Here is a 22,778-nt window from a genome sequence, read left to right as displayed (position 1 = left end):
TCCAGGGAAGAAAGCAGGGGATTCCTGGCATATGAGAGTAACTGTTCAGAGTACAGCTGCAGCTCCATAAAGGCGCCTCCTGAACGGGGCAAGAATCATAGAACTGGAAGAGACCTCAGAAGGTCATCAAGTCCAGCCCCCTGCTCTAGGCAGGACCAGTTCCAACTAAATGAACCCGGCCAGGGCTTTGTCAAGCCGAGACTTAAACACCTCTAGGGATGGAGACTCCACTACTTCCCTAGGTAACCCATTCCAGTGCGTCACCACCCTCCTAGTGAAATAGTTTTTCCTAATATCCAACCTGGACCTCTCCCACCTGGACCTCTCCCACCACAACTTGAGACCATTGCTCCTTGTTCTGCCATCTGTCACTACTGAGAACAGCCTCTCTCCATCCTCTTTGGAACCTCCCTTCAGAAAGTTGAAGGCTATCAAATCCCCCCTCACTCTTCACTTCTGCAGACTAAACAGACCCAAGTCCCTCAGCCTCTCCTCATAAGTCATATGCTCCAGCCCCCTAATCATTTTGGTTGCCCTCCGCTGGACCCTCTCCAATGCGTCCACATCCTTTTTGTAGTGGGGGGCCCAGAACTGGACACAATACTCCAGATGCGGCCTCACCAAAGCCGAATAAAGGGGAATGATGACATCTCTGGATCTGCTGGCAATGCTCCTCTTAATGCAACCTATTATGCCATTAGCCTTCTTGGCTACAAGGGCACACTGTTGACTCATATCTAGCTTCTCATCCACTGTAACCCCCAGGTCCTTTTCTGCAGAACTACTACTTAACCGGTTGGTCCCCAGCTTGTAACTATGCTTGGGATTCTTCCGTCCCAAGTGCAGGACTCTACACTTGTCCTTGTTGAACCTCATCAGATTTCTTGTGGCCCAATCCTCCCATTTGTCTAAGTCATTCTGTACCCTGTCTCTGCCCTTAAGCGTATCTACCTCTCCCCCCAGCTTAGTGTCATCCGCAAACTTGCTGAGGGTGCAATCCATCCCCTCATCCAGATCATTAATAAAGATATTTAACAAAACCGGTCCTAGAACCGAACGTTGGGGCACTCCGCTAGAAACCGACCGCCATCCTGACATCGAGCCATTGATCACTACCCGCTGTGCCCGGCCTTCTAGCCATCTTACCGTCCATTTATCCAATCCACAATCCCTTAACTTGCTGGCAAGAATATTGTGGGAGACTGTATCAAAAGCCTTGCTAAAGTCAAGGTATATAACATCCACTGACTTTCCCATGTCCACTGAGCCAGTTACCTCATCATAGAAGCTAATCAGATTGGTCAGGCACGACTTGCCCTTTGTGATCCATGCTGACTATTCCTAATCACTTTCCTCTCATCCAAGTGCCTCAATATGGATTCCTTAAGGATTCCTTCCATGATTTTTCCAGGAACCGAGGTAAGACTGACCGGCCTATAGTTCCCTGGATCATCCTTCTTCCCTTTTTTGAAGATGGGCACTACATTTGCCTTTTTCCAGTCATCCGGGATTTCTCCTGATCTCCACAACTTTTCAAAGATAATAGCCAAAGGCTCCACAATGACATTTGCCAACTCCCTCAGTACCCTCGGATGCACTAAGTCCAGACCCATGGATTTATGTACGTTTAGCTTTTCTAAATAGTTTCTAACCTGTTCTTTACCCACCATGGGCTGTCCATCTTCATCCCATCTTGTGTCACTTGGCGCAGAAGTCCAGGAGCCGACCTTGTCCGTGAATACAGAGGCAAAGAAAGCATTGGGTACTTCAGCTTTCCCCACATCATCTGTCACTAGGTTACCTCCTTCATCCATTAGGGGCCGCACACCCTCTCTGATCACCTTCTTCTTGTTAACATGCATGTAGAAACCTTTCTTGTTATCCTTCACATCCTTAGCCAGTCGCAATTCCATTTGTGCGTTTGCCTTCCTGGTAACCCCCCGGCATTCTCGAGCTATACCTCCCACCCTTCCCAACTCCCTCTCAAAACTCCCTGTTAGCACTCACCTGTTCCCAAGCTCCTTGGTCGGTTGCCCACTGCCTTATAAAGCCCCTCCCCCTACCAAGGCTCAGCCAATCAGCAGAGGCTTCTAGAATTCAAACTTTAATTAGAAGCCAACAGTTTCCACCTGCCAATCACAGCACAAACTCCATCAAGGAGAGGAGAGGGGAGGGGGAAAAAAAAGCCTCACTCTCACACACAGGGTGAAATAAATAAATAAACAAAAAAGAACACACACCAACCCTCACTCACAAACACAAGCTCCGCACACAGCAAGAAAGCCCCAAACACAACAGCCACTTCCCTCAAGAGTCCTGTATCTGCTTCTCCTTCACCTGGAGAACTCCCTCTCAAAACTCCCTGTTAGCAAGAAAGCTGACTAGGACTGTTACCTGGCCCAAGAATGGGAGTGAACTGGGTAAGTTATATTGGATAGAAAGAAGTAATAAATTAGACCCATGAAAGGGATATTGTGACATTACCTAATGTACAATCTGGACTGTTGAACAGCTGTGTCCCCTCAGTTTTCCAACCTGGGGTGCCTTTCACACCTTTTTTTGTGAGAGAGCAACCATTCCCAGTGTCTTTATATACTGCCTTCAGCATGTAAGTACTCCCAGCTATACTGTATGGGTATATGGCCAGCCACTCTTCAGTTACAAGCCAGCAAATTCTCTGTCCCAGACTTGCCTCTAGAAATGTGTCTCTCATACTGCCCAGGCCTCTCCTGGACAACACAAGCTCATATAAATACTGTCCTTTTATTAATAGTTTCAGAGGGGTAGCCGTGTTAATCTGTAATTGAAAAAAATTAAACAGTGAACGGTTCTGAAGGACCTTAGAGACTAACAATAAATGTAGATGGTATCATGAGCTTTTGTTGGCACAGCCCATTTCTTCAGATGACTGGAGTCAGGGAGTCCAGGTTGCAAATAAATTGCAGAGAAAGAGAGGGGATGAGAAGGGAAAAGGAGAAAAAGAATTGTCAGTGTCCTCATGCTAAATGAAGTTAGTTGACTTTTTTTCCCTCCTCATCCCCTCTTTGTCTGCTGTTTATTTGCAACATGGACCCCTGACTCCATTCATCTGAATAAGCAGTTGTGCCAATGAAAGCTTATGATACCATCTACATTTATTGTTAGTCTCTAAGGTCCTTCAGAACTATTCACTGTTTTTTAACTTTCATTAACAAGATTTGTGCCTATCATTTTCTATTATCTCAAATGGAGTTTCTCAAACACTTCAGTCCAAGCACACTAATTTAGATAAAAACTATGTTTTCTGTAGCCGAACTTGTTTTACACAATTACAAGTAATGAGCCATAAAAGTCTTAACTGGTTACAAAGAAATAAAAGATAAAACACATCTCACTGAACAAACTAAGGGTACATCCACACAGCAGTGTTATTTTGGAATAACTGACGTTATTTTGAAATAATATAGTGTGCATCTACACAGCAAGCTGTTATTATGAAATAATGTTAAAATGGAGGACTTCTTACTCTGACTCCTGTAACCCTCACCTCACAAGGAGTAAGGGACATTGAAGGAAGAGTGAGACCTAGCTGAAGTTATATATCTTAATTCGACTTTTGCCCTACAGTGTAGACATGCCTTAAGTGAATTCAAAGCAAAAAGTCTGTTTCTTGCTGTGTGTTTCAGCAGTCTTACTGACCAAATTCCTTGCAGACAGGCTCCCTCCCTCATTCCAAAGCTGTTGTTTCATTCCTCAGGTGTTTTAGCTGCTGTGGATTGAGGGGGGAGGAGAACATTTTGAGGCATCATTCCTCCTCTTTCTTATACTTCTTCCTCTTCTTTGAGACTCATCCCCAGCTTGGGTTCAGGAGACATTATGGCAACCTCTAGTTGAATCTTTGTCAAGATGTACCTTTTTTTTCTGCCAAAGAATGGCCACTTGACTAGGTGACAGTCTATTTGATTTCATTTGCCTTTTGTTTCTGCGGAGCTGGTTTGTGGCTGCTTCCCCAGATTTGGTATGTGTTAGTAACAACATACACTAAAAATCTGAATCTTAAAATGTTGTCACACAAATTATACCAGAACAATAAAGATTTAGTGCATGTGTTTTCAGATGATTACCTTAAAGGCACTATTTGTACAAATTTGTCATAACATTTAAAAGGGGGCGAAAGTAGGGATAGAGGCTGTCACAGTTATGTGTTTTGAACCAATTTAGTCTGAGTAATTGAAACAACCTGAGGAGCAACTGAGTGCAATGCACCTCAAGGCCCACAAGGGTGTGTGTTGCAGTGCCACATGGAGTACCTTCAGATCTTACTATCTCTTGCTTCAATCAGTCTATCTCCAGATGCAGAATCAGTCCCTATAGCACACCTTCAAATATGCCTGATTAAACTACCAGGAGTCTTCCCCTTGCTGTGCCACAAGGGAAATGTTCATTGTTCCTCTTTAACATTTCATCCCACTACAGGTTGGACCTCTATGGTCCTGTATCCGTGGGACCTAACTAGTCCTCTACAAGGGGTTTTGCCAGACCAGGGGAGGTCCCTCCCCTAATATGCCGTGCTAAACTGCTACCCTCCCCACTGCGGCCTGCCCAACTGTCGCTCCGAAGGCCAAATATCTCCAGCTCCTGCTGGCCCTGCTGCAGCCGAGGCCAGAGCTGTGCAGCTGGGGTCGGATCTCCCTGTCTACAGCTGAGGCCGGAATTGTGCAGCTGGGGTCGGAGCTCCCTGACTATTGCTGCTGGGGATGGAACTGCTCAGATGAGGTCGGCTTCCTGGCTGCAGCCAGGGCTGGAGCTGCGCAGCCAAGGCTGGACTTGTGGCTGCTGTTTGCCCCCTGCTATTGCCCAGTTGCTGGGGCCAGATCTCCCCGCTGCAGAGCCTCCCCTCCACAGGGCTCCTGAGTGATTTCTCGCCCCCCCCCATCCCCCCCCCGGTACTGCCTTGTGGCCGTACCATGGATGTTGCCGGACCAGAGAGTCCTGCTTAAGGGAGGTACAACCTGTACTTTTAGTTATACCTCTGGCAATACTGTGTAGTATTTACACCCCTGATATTTGTGGAATCCTTTTCTCCTTTGTTGTTGTTGTTGGGTTTTTTGGTCAATGAGCTATGTAAATGAAACTACCTTCTGAATGCTAGAAACTCACCTCTTCTAAGTGATTGGGGCTTGAGAAAATCTGTGTTGCCACTAGTCCATGTTATCAGTCTGAAATCTTACCTGAGCACTACACTAACATCTAAAGCCAAAAACCGGGGTGGTAAGAAAATACCCAGTTTTTTTCTACTGGAACACTTGTATGGCATGTGACCATTGCACTATTATTCATTTATATAATCCACTGAGGCACTGAATATTACACAGAGTAAATCAGTCCCCATATCAAGAGGCTTATCCTCTAAATTAAATACCCTCCATCCAGTCTCTCTTTCAAAGCCTATGTTCCTGATTCAGCAAAGTACATGCTGAATGGGGAAGGACAATAGACTTATTCCTTTCTTTTTGGCAATTAAAATGTTAAAGGTAATTCAAGATGAACAAATAAACCCTATTTGCAGTGTTCAGCCATATTTTCTGTGAGTGTGTTCGTGCTTACACCCACAGCCCGAGTTGCTTTATTCATAGAATAGGAACAAAACAGTAAGAAAAAGCACAAGCTTCTTCCACACATAGTTGTGCCAATGTATGTCAACTCTTTTCTGAAACGACCACAGCTAGGAATGAGAGGATCCTGGGCTTATTCAGTCCTTGTTTTTTTTTTTTTCCTGATTGCCAACACAGTTGTTGTCTTGGTATAAATTGCAGGGTGTTTTGTGTTAGACACATTTACTGGAAATCTGACAGATTATCAGACTCTCTTTGCTGAACAGCCATCTAATGCTAGCAATTTTTGGTCACAAATGACCTAAGCTGAGTTTGGACAGACAATGAAAGTTACTGCATCCCAGTTCAAATCTCCTGAGTCATCTATTCCCTCTCTCCTCCCAAATACAGTTTTTAAATGGGAACTCATAAAGAGATGGGTGTTTACCATAAAAACTAGCTTTTGCCTTTTCAGCATTATGTTCGTCACTGAGAAAGATACACTTTACCAAAAATAAGGGTTTTGGAATCTGGTACCAGTGAAGTCTTTCTCGCTAGCAAGTACAGTTTGCATGTGAGAGATGAATCAAGAGAGTGAGCCTTTGCATTTTTCTAGGTTTTACTCCAGTTTCCTAAATGAGCTGTCAGGATGATAAGCAGTTGTGGGGAGAGATTCCTTTCCCTTTCAAATACCCAATTCTGTAGTTCTTCTGCTACAGAAAGTTAAGCCGTGCTCTTATAGTGGATTTTTTAAAAAGAAAGTTTGAGATTCAATTTTAGGTTTACATGGAATGCAATCTTAATAATTCCTTGTCAGTAACTTATAATACTTGGCTCTTATAGAAAGTTTTTCATGCATAGATTTAAGTGCTTTGTAAAGGAAGGTAGGGATCATTGTCCCCATTTTACAGATGGAGAAACTGAGCTGCAGAGAGAGTAAGGGTCTTGTTAACATGTGGAATCTATAAAAACAGCCACATTAGAAAAGCATAAAGTTAAACAAAAATACCATTAGGATTAATCCTTGCACTTTCTCTCTAGAGGTTTTTAAGTTTCGGCTTGACAGAGCCCTGGCTGGGTTGATTTAGTTGGGATTGGTCCTGGTTTGGGCAGGGGGATGGACTCAATGACCTCCTGAGGTCTCTTCGAGCCCTAAGATTTTTTGAATAGAGTTGTGCAAATAATAGAATTTTCACTTTGCTAGCTGAACTGAACAAAAATATTTCAGAATGACCCAAAACACAAATATTTTTATTTTCCTAGGAAACCCAAATCTCTCTCCTCTGACCACTTTGTTTTGGGTCAGATAATTTTTTGGTCTCATTTTGGGCATTTTAAACTTTTTTTAATAGCAAACGAAATTTAGAAATGCCACTCGCAAAACTGGAGAGGGAACAAGTTCAAAATGTGCTCCCTCATTCAAAGAATCAAGTCCTCCTGTGTATGTTATTGTCTGGGTTATGCCCCAGATTCTTGAATGTTCTCTTCTATATAAATAACAATGTTTTTTTTCTTCCTTAATAAAACTATGGTTCTCATGGTTTATGGTCGCAGATAGATCCATTAATTCTTTCTTGCACATTAGCAGATGGCACTGGCTTTTGTGAGCTTCACTTTATCAGTTCTGTCAAGAAAATTAGGATATAAACAATATTCAGTTTCTTAAAATATGATAAAACAGCAAGCAAATGGTCTGGTAGCACTTTATAGACTAACAAAACATGTAGATGGTATCATGAGCTTTCGAGTTTCCTTATCCTGTAATCATACCGTATTTTCCGGCGTATAAGGCGACTGGGCGTATAAGATGACCCCATAATTTTCTGGTTAAAAGATAGGTTTTCGTCTTATACTCGCCTTATAAGACTACGCCCCCTTAAGAGGCCAACCGGCAGCGCCCCAGCGCCCCTCTGCCTCCCCGGCTTTGCTCCCGGTGTCCTTGGTCTGCTGGGGACCGTCTCCAGCAGACCAGGGACACCGGGAGCAAAGCCGGCAGAGGGGCGCTGCCGGTTGGCCTCTTAAGGGGGGCGTCCTCAGAGGCTTTGCTCCCGGTGTCCCTGGTCTGCTGGAGACGGTCCCCAGCAGACCAGAGGCACCGGGAGCAAAGCCGAAGCGGCGGCGGGGTGCCGCGCTTCTGAGGCTTTGCTCTGGCAAAGCCTCAGAGGAGCGGGACCCCGCCACGGCTGCGGCTTTGCTCCCGGTGTCTCTGGTCTGCTGGAGATGGTCCCCAGCAGACCAGAGGCACCGGGAGCAAAGCCGCAGCAGCGGTGGGGTCCCGCGCCTCTGAGGCTTTGCCCCGCTGCCCGAGCCCCTCTGCGGCTTTGCTCCGCGTCTTCCTGGTCTGCAGACCAGGGAGACGCGGAGCAGCTTTTCTCGCCCCGGAGTATATGGGCGGCGGGACCGCGAGGTCCCGCAGTCTGTGTCCTCCGGGGCGAGAAAAGCCCCGGCGTATAAGACGACCCCCAATTTTTGGGGGATGTTTTTTACATCAAAAGTCGTCTTATACGCCGGAAAATATGGAAACTCCGGTCATCTGAAGAAGTGGGCTGTGCCTACGAAAGCTCATGATACCATCTACGTGTTTTGTTAGTCTATAAAGTGCTACCAGACCATTTGCTTGTTTTTTTTTTCTGTAGCAGGCTAACTTGGCTACCCCCTGAAGTTCCTTAAAATATGAAATCAAATAAATGCATATTATGCACGTGGTGCTTTTCAACCAAGGGTCAGAGTGCTTGACAGAGATTGGTAATTACTGCCACTGCTAGCTAAATCTAGAAACTGAGCTCCAGGTAAATTAAATGACTTGACCATGGATTTCACTGTGAAATATTGGACAATTCAAGAGTAGAACTAGTCTCCTAATTACTGATAGTGTATTAGCAGGGGATATACAGTTGTATCTGCACTAAAATATGACACTTTTGATTATATGATAGATATTGATATTAAACTTGTTTTAATACCTGATATTTTAAGTACTATGAAACCTATCCAAGAGACCACCTTCACTGCAGGGCTCTCAAGACAGAAGGCTGTCTAAAGTGTCCCCAAATATAACAATTTCAGTTCTATTCCAGCTTCATGAATAGATCACTCTGTTAAGCAAGTTATTTTTAGCATAAAATAATTGTTTGTTTAAGGTTTATCTCCTTTTTGTTCCTTTATGACATATAGGAGACCTGAAAGTTGTTTCTCAAAAGTGCTCTTAGTTTTTCTTTAGAGAACAATCAGGGATGTAAAATCTGCTTTTTCTGGAAGACCTCTTGTTTAGTAATAGTTAATCATCTTAGCTGAGGGAGTTGGCATTTTGAATCTTCAACAGAAATCTCTTTTCCAGAATGTCTGTCATTACAGTTAAATAGGTGTTGTTTAAATTAGACTAAAATTGTTACAGAACTTTGATTCTTGTGATGCTTTAATGACTAGAAAACTCCTGAAACTAATGAATTATCCTGGGCAACAAGACATGTTTCTAAATAAATGTTATGCTTGTTTTTCACATTAGAGAGTTTTAGGTGATCCTTACACATCATAAAAAGATGCAATTCTGCTCTTACCTTTTGTAGATCACTTGCAGGCCTGGTTTAACTGTCTGATATGGTCATGTGTTTGCTAATATAATGTACATCATATAAGGCAGAAGTGGGCAATCATTTTTGATGGGGAGCCCACTCCAGGAATTTGGTAAATGGTCAAGAGTGCATTCTTCTGTGATATTAATGGAAGGTCGGGTGCAGAAGGGAGTTCAGGATAGGGGTTTGGGGCTGCATGCAGGCAGGGGTGTGGGATCTGGGAGGGAGTTTGGGTGGAGGATGGGGTTGTGACCTGGGGCAGAGGATTGGGGGTGGGCAGTAGTGGGTATGAATGCAGGAGAGAATTCTGACCTGGGGGGAAGGTGGGATGCAGAGTCTGGAAGGACATTCTAACCCGAGGCAAGGATTCAGGAGGCGGTGTAGTGGTTTAGGTTGCAACCTGAGGCAGGGGATTGTAGTGCAGAGTTGTTTGAGAAGGTGGTATGGATGCAGGAGTAGCAATGCAGAGGGTTTGGGTTATGTAAGGTAGGGCTTCAGGAGGGGGAGCAGAGGGTTGGGGGAGAGAGGGTTGGGGTGCCAAAAGCAGGATGTGGCTGGGAGGCACTTACCTAGGTGCAGCCCAGCAGGTCCCTCATGCAGGCTCCCTGCCTTTCATACCCTGGCTGTGAGGGCCATGTGCTCCTCTGAATGCTGCAAGTCCCGGGGGCCGGGGGGGCCAGGCGTACTTCACCTGCTGCCCCTGCCCACAGCCCAGGTAGCTCCCATTGGCCGGTTTATTTGAGATTGTGCTGGGGATGGGGACAGTGCACAAAGCCTCTTCTCCCTCCTCCCCCCCATTCACAGTGCTCAGAGGAGTACATGGCCCCTGCAGTTGGTCGCTCTGAGTGGTGTGTGGAAGAAGGGCAGGTCTAAGCTGCCACTGGGCCATGGGCTGGATCCAGTTGCTTGGGAGGCTGTATTTTGCCCACCCTGGTCTAAGGGGTTTTATATTGGGAATATGCAAGCATAGCAGTCTACAAAGCATTTAGCTAACGTGTTTTCTGAAGACTGCACCATGGGATTCAGTATGATGTTCCCAATCTACAGAAAATACCTAAAATACTTCCCCCCCTCCCTTTTCCACTTCCAGATTAGCAAGACATCTACAGAAAGAGGCCCAGTCTCAACACAACAACTCAGAGTTCACAGAAGATCAAAAGGTACATGTTACTGGTGGTTCAGTCCATAATGGCTTGATCCTGCAAGGTCCTGGTCTCCTAAGTCCTACTGAAGGCTCAGTGTCTGAAGACTGAGCCCTGTGTTTTTCTTATCTCTTGAATTGTAAAGTACCGTGAAAACAGAGAACAGCTTAGCTGAAATGTTTATCATTAGATGTGACAGCTATTCTGATGAGCAGTATTCATGTGTTACAATCTGGCCAGAATCCTTCAAAACTGGAGGTTTTCTTTTTGGGTGATCTTTTGATAATTTACTTGTGGAACTTTACAAAATTAAATTAATTCCTTGTTAAAGTCCAAATGTCTTGAACTGCAGAGATGTCTAGTGTGTGGAGAGGATGTTATATTAAAGTGCAACACCCGATGGGAAAGGGGACTGCCAAAGATGTTTAGAGCACGGGTTCTTAACCTTTTTTTTCCTGGTGTCTTTCTCACATGCTATAAAAACTCCACGGCCCACTTGTGCCACAATAACTGTTTTTGTGCATATAAATGTTGGGACCAGTATTAGGGGGTAGCAAGCAGGACAACTGTGCAGGGCTCCATGCTGCAGAGGGCCCATGAAACTAAGTTGGTCAGGGTTGGGGCCCTGGGCTTCAGCCCCATGCAGCAAGTCAATGATGGCCCTGCTTAGCAAACCTCATGTAACCTGCTCGTAGCTGCCCAGAGGTTCAGGACACCTGGTTGAAAATCACAGTTCTAGGGGCTTCACTCTTCAGTCTTTCAGTAGAAGAAAGTTGTACTGTATGTGTGTATATTTGTGTGTTGTACTTTGTCAGCATCATGTTAAGGGGTTTCTTAAAACAGGAAACTCCAACAGGCTTTCTCAATACTGAGAACCATTTTTCGTGAGGTGAATTTAGTATAATAAACCCTGCTGTTGGAACATACGCATGATTTTGCAACCCTTCTGACATTATGTGGAGAAACAGGGTTTTATTAGGAATGATGACCATGTGGAGAAGACTTGTGATTACAGGTATTGCTCCCATGACCAATGGCTGATTTGGGAATGGAATTTTCTTGTACACAATTCTTTTCTATATACAAGTTACAGAATTGTGACATGGATTAAAGAAAAAGAGCCTAATGAGATTAGAGATGTGAATGAGTAGTCGACTACCAGAGAAGCAGGAGCTTATTGGATAGCACTGTTGACTACTCTGTTACTTACTCACTCTCTCTCTCCACTCTTAAAGGGACAGAGAGGAACCAGCGCACAAAGACATTGGCTCAATCTCTGGTCCCCCACTGCATATCAGGAGAAATCCCTGCCACCACTCTGCATTTTTAAAGGGACAGAGCAGTGGCAGCTTAAGCAGCTGCTGGTGTGCTGTCCCTTTCAAAATGCCAAGTGGCAGTGGGGGGTAGGAGTAGGGGTTGTACTGAGAGAGATCCATGGACTGGCTGCTGCTGCTTGGTCCCTTTCAGCATGCAGGGTGGCAGCGGGAGGGTTGTCCTAAGACCTGGTGGGGGACCAGAGATTGAGCCAGTGTCTTTATGTGCTGGCTCCTCTCTGTCCCTTTAAGAGTGCAGACCGGGGCAGAAGGGTTGGGCTGAGACCCAGAAGTGTGCGCTGTAACTGCCTTTCCCTAGCGACTAGTCAAGTAGTCAATGGAAATTGCCTTGACTACTTGACTAGCAAATTAATCACTACTTAATATCTCTATAAGAGATGCCTTATGATCTATGATAGTAATAGAAATGTAGCCGTGTTAGTCTGGTGTAGCTGAAGCAAAATACAGGACTATGTAGCACTTTAAAGACTAACAAGATGGTTTATTAGGTGATGAGCTTTCGTGGGCCAGACCCACTTCCTCAGATCAAATAGTGGAAGAAAATAGTCACGACCATATATACCAAAGGATACAATTAAAAAAAATGAACACATATGAAAAGGACAAATCACATTTCAGAACAGAAGGCGGATGCAGGAGGGGGCGGGGAAGGAAGGAAGGTCCCCCCCCCCCCGCATCCCCCTTCTGTTCTGAAATGTGATTTGTCCTTTTCATATGTGTTCATTTTTTTTAATTGTATCCTTTGGTATATATGGTTGTGACTATTTTCTTCCACTATGTGATCTGAGGAAGTGGGTCTGGCCCACGAAAGCTCATCATCTAATAAACCATCTTGTTAGTCTTTAAAGTGCTACATAGTCCTGCATTATGATCTATGGACTGAAAACTTCAAGGTGGTTAGAAAAATCAGAGAAATGAATGTGCTGCAGTGGCTGCCATTTCAAAATGTTAGCATTTGCCTTCAGTTACAATGTGGAGAGACGTGCTAGGACAGTGGTTCTTAATCTTTTCCATACATGTAGATACTAAAACAAAAAAGCTTCAGGACTTTTGTCCCCTTTATTTAGTCATTGGAAGATTTACCTGGCATTGCTCGGGTGCTTAACTCAATTAGCTTTTGTTTTTCTTCCTTTACATAATTGCTCTGGGGTGGGGCTGGGAATGAGGGGTATAATATGTAGGCTGCCCTGGGGAGAGAGAAGAGTACCACAGCCCTCTATCACCATAGCAGCTTGGGGCTAGATGCCTCTCTTTGGCTGCTGAGCTCCAGTAGGCACAGCCAGGGGAGAGTTCATCCCCTGCCCTCTCTCTCTCCTTCCTACTCCCCTCCCACTCCCCCCCCCCCCCCCGCCAGCACTCCCTAGCCTGAGTGAGGAATGCAGCAAAGTGTGCACCTTCCCCAGGCTCCTTGGCTAAGGGAAAAATCCAGCAATGGGAGATGGGGGAGGCTAACAGGAACCTGGGGAGTGGGAGGTTTGGGACTGGGGAAGTCCCGGATGGGGGTTGGGTGTATCCCCAGACAATTCCTTTCACCTCACTGGTGATTCTCTTTTCTGTAAGGTTTTAGGAGAAGCAGTCTCATTTCCTGGCAAAAACAAACCCTTATCTGGCTTTAAATTATGGATAAGAGGAAGACATCCACCCCTCCTAACCCCAAGAAACCATAGACTAAGGAGATCTCTTTGGAAAGTAGGCAGGTTTTGTCTTTTATTGGCTTCTTCTGCTGTCATTACAGATAGTTGTTAGTCTTATAATTTCACTTTTTCACACCAGTTTTGATTGGATCTCTCTTCTCCTCGATTGGAAGTAAAGTTGGAAGGTGTGGTTGTGTTAGGACTGCGGTGTCAAACCAGTTCTGAAGCAGTGGCCGCTATACAGGTGACCCCCCCTGCACTTACAACCTAATTGGTTCCTGGAGATCCGTCGTAAGTGGATCCCTTATTGTCCATAGGGCCAATGTTATGAATGGGGGTTCCGTCCCTGTCCCACTTTGCCTTCTGGGAGTTGTAGTGTCCAGGAGCCAGTGGTGCGAACAGCACGAACGGTCCCCTGAGCGAGCCGGCCGGCCGGGGACTGTGCAGGGCGGTAGGTGGCCCTGCAGCTCCTGGAGCGGAGTGGCTATAAATACGGGGGTTTGCAGGTCAGGTGGCTGTAAGTCAGGGTTTGCCTGTAGTGACTACTGCTTTAGTGAACTAGCCACATTCAACTGGCCAAATAGCCACATGTGGCTAGCGTGTTGACACTACGGGGTTAGGAGGTGCTGTTAATTTCACTTATGGCAGGATGTGATTAACAGCTTGAAGTATTTCATGCTGAGTATCAATATGAACTTCATTGTTTCAAGATGATTACAAAACTGGGCTCTGAACTTTGTGGATAGCATCTTGCCTCAAATAAAGGTAAGTACATGTGACAGAGAGGGGAAGGCTGCTTCCTGTGGAAGGTCTGGCTGAGAACCTAGGGAGGTACTGAGAGTCTGAGGGCTGCATGGATCCAAAAGCAGAACTATTTTCTCTATACTCAAAGGAGAGTGCAGGACTGTACCCCTGTATCAAGGGGAGCAAGGTAACCTAAATAAAGAACAAATGGGCATCTGCTGTTTAGATTGTGATGCAGAATGAGACTGAAATTAACCTTTTGTTAATCTCTAAGACTGCGTCTACCCTGCAGATGCAAATTGAGCCTTGTCAATTGCGTATCTTATTTCAAAATAGCTTATTTCGAAATTGGGAATGTCTACACTTCACTTATTTTGAAATAGAGCACTCTTCCTCTGACTTCCCTTACTCCTTGTACAATGAAGGTTATAGGAGTGGGAGTAAGAAGTCCTCTAGCTTGACAGTATTTCAACATTATTTTGAAATAACTGCCTGGTGTGTAGATGTGGACTAAGTTATTTCACAATAACACTAGTTATTTCGAAATAATGTTGCTGTGTAGATATATCCTAAGATGCCACAGGACTATGCCTTGTTTAAGTTTTTTTTTCAGTTACAGACTAACACAGCTACTCCTCTGAGACTGTTTCCAAACTTGCCCATGGTGAACAAAGAAAGTGGGCCTCCTTTTTAGAAATAGTTAACTAACAGGATTCTCTCCTTCTTTCCCACTGAGGGAGACCAGCACCTGTCACAATAAGAGCAAATGTACCCTTTTCAGTTCTTTACATACATGCTAAAAGCTTTTTGTTTGGTCTTAAAAATATTAAGGATGTTAGAGGTTGAGGCTGCCCTGTTTATGGAGGTCTCACCCTGGCAATCCAAATGTGGATTACGATCTTTCTCTGATCTCAATTTAAGTGGGTAGGTTTGAATTTTAATAGATGTCTTCTTCCAGCTGTTGGTTAGTAACTGAGCTGAATACATGCATACAATAAGGAGTGATGTAAACAGTGTAACTAAATGTCACACCCTGATTCAGCTAATTTCTTTGGTATCTGTGACTTGTCTGCTTGTGCTGCAGCCTTACTGTCTTCTAGGAGAAAAAATGTGAAGAAAAGACCTGAATTGTGCTGGTAAAAAACATAGAAAAATATATTTTTTTGGGGGGCTGGGGGGTGGTCTTCTTTATTGATACATAAAGAAGTAAAAAACATACCCATTTCTTCCACTCTGCATATGGAAAGCCCTTTTTCCCCTAGAATGACAGTAATTTTATTTATATTGCCATGTTTTTAGATACTGTTAAAAAAGAGAGCTACTTCCTCCTTTTTCTAAAGATAAATTATCCTCACTTCAGAGAGACTGGATTCAGGTAAATGAATTCTGGATCAGATTCTCTCCTGCGTCAAGATCCACTTGTTGATAGCAAGGACGCTTTGTCAGTTATAGCTCCCAGTTTCTTGATCTGCCATGGCTCCCATCTCAGTATAGGTTAAGCAGTCTAAAAACTGCTCCAAGTGCTAGCCTTGGTCCCTGAAGGATCATAGCACAAGGTGAGAATTGCTAGGGGAGGTCTGCTTTGCTTCAGTTGTGTCCTCTCCCCTTCCCTGATGTACCCCCTGCACTAAAGAGAGAGTGGTATACAGCTGGTAGACAGTCCCTGCACCAGGGGAAATTCTCTACCAGGGGAAATTTTCAACTTGAGACCTATGCAGAAGGGATCAGACTGGGACTGAGAACTTGGCCCTCTGTCTTAGCATCACTTTTAATGTGCACTGGTTCTTTCATGTACAGTTACGGACATTATTTGAATATATCCAACTATAATTACTAAAATATAATTAGCTAACTATCAATTACAGTAACATGAGTATAGAATTAATGCAGCAGGACATATGACAGTTAACTAGTTTACTAATGCCTTTGTGTGAAAGAAACTGCTGCTGCCATCCATCTTGTGATAAATATTAGTTATGATGTAAATACAAAATAATTTGTACTACATGTGAACTGCTCACTGTTACCCAGTCTTTGTCATCTTACAGTTCAAGGGAAGGACTTCACCTTTGTGCTCTTAAGTGACAGCTTTTGTTACATTTTTTTTTGGCTCAATAGTCTTGCCATTTAATAATTCCCTGCCTTACATAGAATAATGGGAGGAGAATGCAGCCATCACATCCATGCCCTTTGCCTATTTGCTCTTATTTGGTTTTCTGGGATTTCTATTTTGCTAGGGTATGTTTATATTGCAAAAGAACACAGCAAAACAAAAAAGAGCAGAGTGTGGTAGCTCAGGTTGAAAGAACAGTAAAGAGACTGCAGTTCTGATTTTAACACTGGTTAGCAGTTAAATAAAACCTATTAGGGGATGGAATTTGAGCTGCTAACTTAAGTGCAGAGTTGGTGTGTCTTCACTGTTTTCATATGAGTTGGCTAACAAGCTAATTCGTGGTAAGATCACACTTTGCTTTGCAGTCAGACATACCCACAGTGAGCAAGCATAGCTTATGTTAATTGACCTTAGTTTGGCCATCTCTGTCAGCCTTTGCTCCTGCACAGCATGTTAGTTATTTTCACCCAAATCTCCAAACAGTGCATGTGACCTTTCAAGTCTGAGTAAAAAGTGCTTGCATGAGCCTCTTAAAAATTTTACTTGGCTTTATGGAGTGTTGAAAAATCTTACTTTTTGTGCTAATAAATAATCTTAGGATGCCTCATGAAACTACTGGTTTGCTAACAACTTGGACCATTCTTGAAAATCAAACTTCAGTTAGGCTCTCTATTTATGCAAACATCTCAAACTGCATTACAGTTAGCACAGTCATTACTCACACAACAGTACAGAAGAAGCCTTGACTGCTAGATCAACTGACTTCTAAACTTTAATTTACATTGAAACGGGATCATTAACAGCTCTAACTAGCAGAGTTTATTACAGCTTTAGTGCTTGTAATAAGATACTAAGTGTTTTCATTGCTGTAGAAGGAGCCTCTGTATGGGATAGTTGCAGCTGAAAACGATAGTGTTTAGCTGCATTTTTTACTTTTGGGTTGGGTGTGGTCCCTTAAAAATAGTTATGAATAATGGCTGCTGGTATCTTGCCATATTTCAATAGATTCCATATAAAACCTGTTCTTTTCTATTTTAAACTCCAAATCTCTCCTATTCCTAGTGCTGTGTTGTCATTCTTCATCTCCAAAGAGCCTAAGGACACATCTTTGCAAAGTTTCATCTGCCCCACTGCAAGGAGTTAGTTCCTTAGTTGAGGCAGCTGTAAGAATTTAACTTCAACATGGGGTCAGTTAAGCATATGGGGAGGAGGGGGAAATTAAGTAGCATTTCTGAAGACCTCATTTAAATCTCAGGCTCAATACTCTGTGACCATAGAAGAGCAGATGTTAAATTCTATGTACAGTACATGTCTTGCCTATATCACATGGGCTGGAGATTAAGTGTACCAATCCTCTTGCTAATTGCTGCCTCTGGTTCTAGAATCATATTTGGGGAATCTGTTCTATCTGTTGCATTTTCTTAGTATTTAGTTGGCATGCTCTCTGCTCCACATTAGCACCCAAACATTTCACCGAGCTGTGCTTGCTCTAACATTAGATTTGCATTTGAACTGTAGAGATTCTGCCTCACTAGAGGAGCTCTAAATGTCCTGTCTTTCTCCATTACTTCATATCTCCCCATCCCTGGAGGTCCTGTATTTGTGGACAACATCTTTTCTTTTTTTTCTTTTCTTTTTTTGGTTAACAATAAAAAGCTCCCAGTGCTGCTGCTTAACTGACTAGAGAGAATAACACACATTTCCTTCTGAGGGTTGCCTTTCTAGCAATACTGTCTTTGATTTCCCCCTTCCCAATTATGACTGTGAGACTGGGCCATGCATTTAACTAAATGTGTAAAACATGCATACTCAGTCTGTAACTCTAAGGTATTCAAATATATTGGAAAGGAGGAGATACATGATTTCTAATAGTATTGGCAGAAAAATATTTTTCAATCTTTTTATCCTCTAACACGAGGCAGATGTCATTCAAGCATAAAAGAGACAGAGCTTTTTTAGGGGCCAGCCCAAGGGTAGAATGAACTCTCATAAGAACTAATAGCCTCACCAGCTTCCAGTGGAAGTGCAAGGCATGCTTTTTTGATTTTTCCTTCTCTAATGTAAACACATAGCAATTATATATGTTATAATGAAAAAAATCCAAAACATGATACTCCATTGCACACGCTCCTCTCCCAGGATGAGAAGAGAACCAGCATGTGACTGATGTTATATCAGAGGTCCCCAAACTGTGGAGCATGCCATAGGAATGTCTGTGGGGGGGTGGAAATTAGGGCCCAGGTCAACCTCTTGGGGAGTTAGGGAGGGAATGCCAATCAACCCCTCTCAGCCATGGCCCTAGCTCCTGGCTCAGAGTCTGCTTCTGCTCCCAACCTCAGCATAGCTCTATACCTGGTTGTGGGCCCAGCTGCTGGTTCACACACCTGAGCAGAAGCTTTTGTTCTTCCTGAAAGCTTTTGTCCCGATGGCACTGGAGATGATCTGAATCATTGCTTGTAAGCCACCTGACATTGTCTATTTCTCTTGGAAGGCCTTTGAGAGAGATATAGGGGGCATCTACACAACACCCTGAACTCGAAGTAAGATGCATAATTTGCACTATGCAAAGTGCGTATCTTATTTCAAATCTATTTTGGAATAGCTTATTTTGAAATTTGGCGTCTCTACCCAGCGTCAACTTTCGAAATAACACGCTACAGGCAGTCCCCGACTTACGCGGATCCGACTTATGTTGGATCCGCACTTACGAATGGGGCTTTTCTCGCCCCGGAGCTCACGGGCGGCAGGTTGCCACCCGTGTCCTCCGGGGCGAGAAAAGCTTATCGCAGTCTCCCTGGTCTGCTGGGGGGGGTCCAGCAAAGCCGCTGGACCCCCCCCAGCAGACCAGGGACACCTGAACAAAGCCGCCGCCTGGGCAGCTTTGCTTGTTTGCCCGGGAGCAAAGCCGGCTTTGCTTCTGTCCCCCTGGTCTGCTGGGGGGGGTCCAGCAAAGCCGCTGGACCCTCCCAGCAGACCAGGGACACCCGAGCAAAGCCGCCACCTGTGCGGCTTTGCTCGGGGGCAAAGGAGCAAAGTCACACGGGCGGCGGGGTCCCTCCGCCTGTGCGGCTTTGCTCGGGTCTCCCTGGTCTGCTGGGGGGGAGGGGGTGCAGCTAGTGCGCCCCCCCCAGAAGACCAGGCTTTTGTTGCGGGATGCCTCGGGTAGAGAAGCTGGGGTGCTGCTGGGTTGGTCCTGTGGGAACCTACCGGGCAGCGCCCCAGCTGTTCTGTCCCAGGCTCCAGATTCAGCAGCTGTTGAAACTGATCAGGCTGATTCCAGGAAGCTGGGGGCAGAGCAACTCTGCCTCCGGCTTCCTGTAGTCAGCCCCTGGTCAGTTTCAGTGGCAGCAGCTGAATCTGGAGCCAGTTCCGACTTACCTACAAATTCAACTTAAGAACAAACCTATAGTCCCTATCTTGTACGTAACCCGGGGACTGCCTGTATTTTGAGACATCTCTTACCGGGATGCTGAAATGGCACTCACGTTATTTTGAAAAATATTTCAAAATAAACAGGTGGCTTGGATAGACATGGGATAGCTATTTCAGGATATCTGTGGAAGACTTCTCTTTGCTGATGGTATCTTGTCTAGGGCTCTGGCTCTTTCCTCCACAACTAAGTGAAATGAGGTCTGCATTGAATTCAAACTGGGGTAATCTCGCAGCAGAATCTCATGTGCCACTTCTGTATATGAAGGGAGAAATTACTATCCGTCCTTGACCAATGTTAGTGTAACTTTAACTGAAGAGTTCTCTCTCCTACTTGAGTATAATTTTTAACCACTTGCACAGCATTTAAGGACCCTAAAAGATTTTACAGAACATGCTTTGAATTCATGTAGACTGCTATTTCTTGACTGTCAGCTGTTGCAGTTATATGAACCAGTACATTGTTGTTTTTTGTCATTCAAAGGAGGCCTCTTCTGTTTGTTTTCACTACACACAGAGCAAAACACTTTGTGCTTTAAGGTACAGTAGGGCCTGCTTCTGACAGATTGTGAACATCCACAACTCTCCATAGGAGGGTGACCATTACACACGTCTGGATCAGGTCCTCGCTTATAATTGAGAGTGGCTATCTGAATCTTTCCTGGAAGGGCAAATGGTAACATGTGCTTTCATATTTTCAAAGTAATTGATCTTATTCTCAGATATGTCCCCCATCAATCCCAGAGCAATCATAAGGTTTGTAAGCATGTTATGGTGTGCAAGGAAGTGCCCCAGTCTGCAACACACTCACTATTGACACATTTGTATCGATGAGCTGTGTGGAAAAAGTTCAGTTGCCAGAGCTTATGTACAGTGAAACCTTTGTTATCCGGCACTCTGTTAATCAGAAAACTTTGTTAACCAGCATTGCCCCCAGCCACAATACTGTCACATCTTCAGGTACACAGGCCTGGCTTGGTTTACCATGATTGGCTTAACAATTTTTTATTTAAGACATACATTTAATAATCTTTAACTCAAAATTGAAATGTGAAACCAACTGCTTCACACTACAAAACTACCAATATTAAAAATTTGAGTGTTACTATTATTGTCCATTGGTTTTTCCTAGGTTGATGGGACCCTCAGATAACTGGAATTTTTAGATAACTGGAACGCCCTAATCTCCGAGCGTGCCAGATAACACAGGTTTTACTGTAATATTGTCCATTGCACCTTCAGTTTCTCTGGCTTATGTATAATGTTTCTAGAGGCAAATATTAAATCTATTCAGATTGCTGTGCAATCAGATTTTGTGGAGAGGTGAAAATGTTAGTAAGCTTGTTTTAAAGGAGGGCTGTTGTCTTGAATGTAGCTGTACGCAGATTTAATTGGCAAATGAAATAATTTCTTTCTTTTCCTTACAGAAAACCATAGCTAAAATTGCAACATGCCTGGAATTGCGGAGTGCAGCTTTGCAGGTAATGTATTGCCCTGCCATTTCTGATTTGTGATTTTTTTTTTTTTAAACGAGTGTCAACCAAGATCATAGGAACACAATTCTATATGGAAAGCTGATTTGTGCCATCAGGGAATTGACTTTGCTTCTAATACTAAATGTTTCTGTTCCTCTATCGGTTAAGTTTCAATGGAATGAAGTGGAGAAGGAGGTAATGTGTAAGACTTTCCAGATGTAGGTATAATTTCTGGCTTGCAGTTTGTGATCAGTTTTAATGCTGGGACTTCCACCACCAGGTAGTTGCCTGAAAGCCTCTGAATGTTTAAGGACGTATGTGTGCACTGAATGTCACAAAATTGCAGGCTTCCTGTTCCTTGTCACTTCAGATTCCTTCCATAGAAGATGACAGTGCTGGTGGTATGCAGAGAGGCTATATAGACAGCAGCAGAAACAGCACTGGGGTGCACTTTACACAAGCCTAGCTGTTTGTACGTAGCCCTGCTAGACCTTAAGAGCACTTCAACAGTTTTCACTCTGCGTAGATTCCTGTCCTCATTACTCTCCTCCAGGGGAAGCTGCGCAGATACAAACTTTGGGGGAGGAGGGGAATGTGAGGGAAAAGAGTTAACTTAAAAGGTGAGAGGGACTTGTAAAAATGGAAGATAGGTGAGAGAAAATGAACTTTGGCACTGAGCTGCAGTGTAGGTTTTATTTCTTCCATTACTCCTGTAAATAAGAGTGATGGTTATTAAGAACAATCAATCCACACACACTGGGCAAGGTCCTGTAGAAATAACTGTAAGATGTTTCGACTTTGGTTTATATCCTGTATACTTTTTCATACTTTTCAGTGGCTAATGAGCAAATTATTTAAAATCCCCTTCTGTTATCCTGGTTGCTTGTGAAACAGTAAGAAAGAGTTAGTCTCAGACAATGCAGATGGGTCTGTACTTGGTCATGAGTTAGGGACTGTGTGTGTTAAATATGATTTGGTTTATAAGAAATTCCTCAAACTGAGTCTTGCCAGTAAAGTAGTTCTGGCCTTTGTCAAAATCATAGCAGAAAAATCTTGCTTTTGAATGTTTAAAATATAAACTGTTTGTTTGCTTTTTGTGACTTTAAACATAGTCTAGTGTATATTCTGTGTTAAGACCGCAAGGTTTGATTTAATTTTTGCCTGTGTTAATGCCACATTCTTTAAGATGGCTGAAGATCTGGGAAGTGTCTGACCTACCTAATCAACGGAGGAGGCTAGCTCTGTTGCTATCCAAGAGCGAGAAAATAGCTCCACCCATTGAGGAGGAGGCAGGCCCATGGTACAGTTGAGAGCACCAGACTGGGAATCAGGAGTCTTGGATTTTGTTCCCAGTTCTCCATTGATTTTGTGTGATCTTAACCTCTGTCTTCCTCAGTTTACTATGGGTTGGACCTCTCTGATCCGGCACCTTTGGGACCTGACTGGTCCCGGACAAGGGGATTTACCGGACTGGGGGAGGTTCCTCCCTTAATGGCCTGTGCTAAACTGCTGCCCTTGCCCCGCTGCTGCCTGGCCAGCTGCCGCTCCCTAGGCGGGAGCTCTCCAGCTCCTGCTGGCCCCACTGCTGCCGGGGTCAGAGCTGTGCTGCAGGAGTTGGAGCTCCCTGGCTGCTGCACTCCCTCCCTCTGACCTTCTAAGTGGATAAGCTGTTCAGGAGCTGAGGCTATCGCTGAACAAGTGCAGGTCCTTTGTTCCAGCAGCCATTGCAGGAGAACAGAGGGGTGGATTCAGAAGCTGCATG

General features: G+C 44.2%; 1 protein-coding gene across 2 annotated transcripts in view; it reads left to right on the top strand.

Annotated features, from left to right (window-relative positions):
- Positions 1 to 22,778, top strand: part of AIDA (axin interactor, dorsalization associated) — a 60,850-nt gene that overhangs the window by 11,987 nt on the left and 26,085 nt on the right. For both annotated transcript variants that reach the window (XM_075925247.2, XM_075925246.2), the window contains exons 2-3: positions 10,236 to 10,305; positions 20,969 to 21,022. In XM_075925247.2, coding sequence (XP_075781362.1) covers positions 10,236 to 10,305; positions 20,969 to 21,022 — 124 coding nt within the window. The remainder of the gene's footprint in view (positions 1 to 10,235; positions 10,306 to 20,968; positions 21,023 to 22,778) is intronic.

The sequence above is a fragment of the Pelodiscus sinensis genome, chromosome 3, assembly GCF_052426305.1.
Source record: "Pelodiscus sinensis isolate ZL-2025 chromosome 3, ASM5242630v1, whole genome shotgun sequence".
NCBI classification, from domain to species: Eukaryota; Metazoa; Chordata; order Testudines; family Trionychidae; genus Pelodiscus; species Pelodiscus sinensis.
The sequence above is the reverse complement of the archived record's forward strand: the minus strand, read 5'-3'. Positions and strand labels throughout refer to the sequence as shown.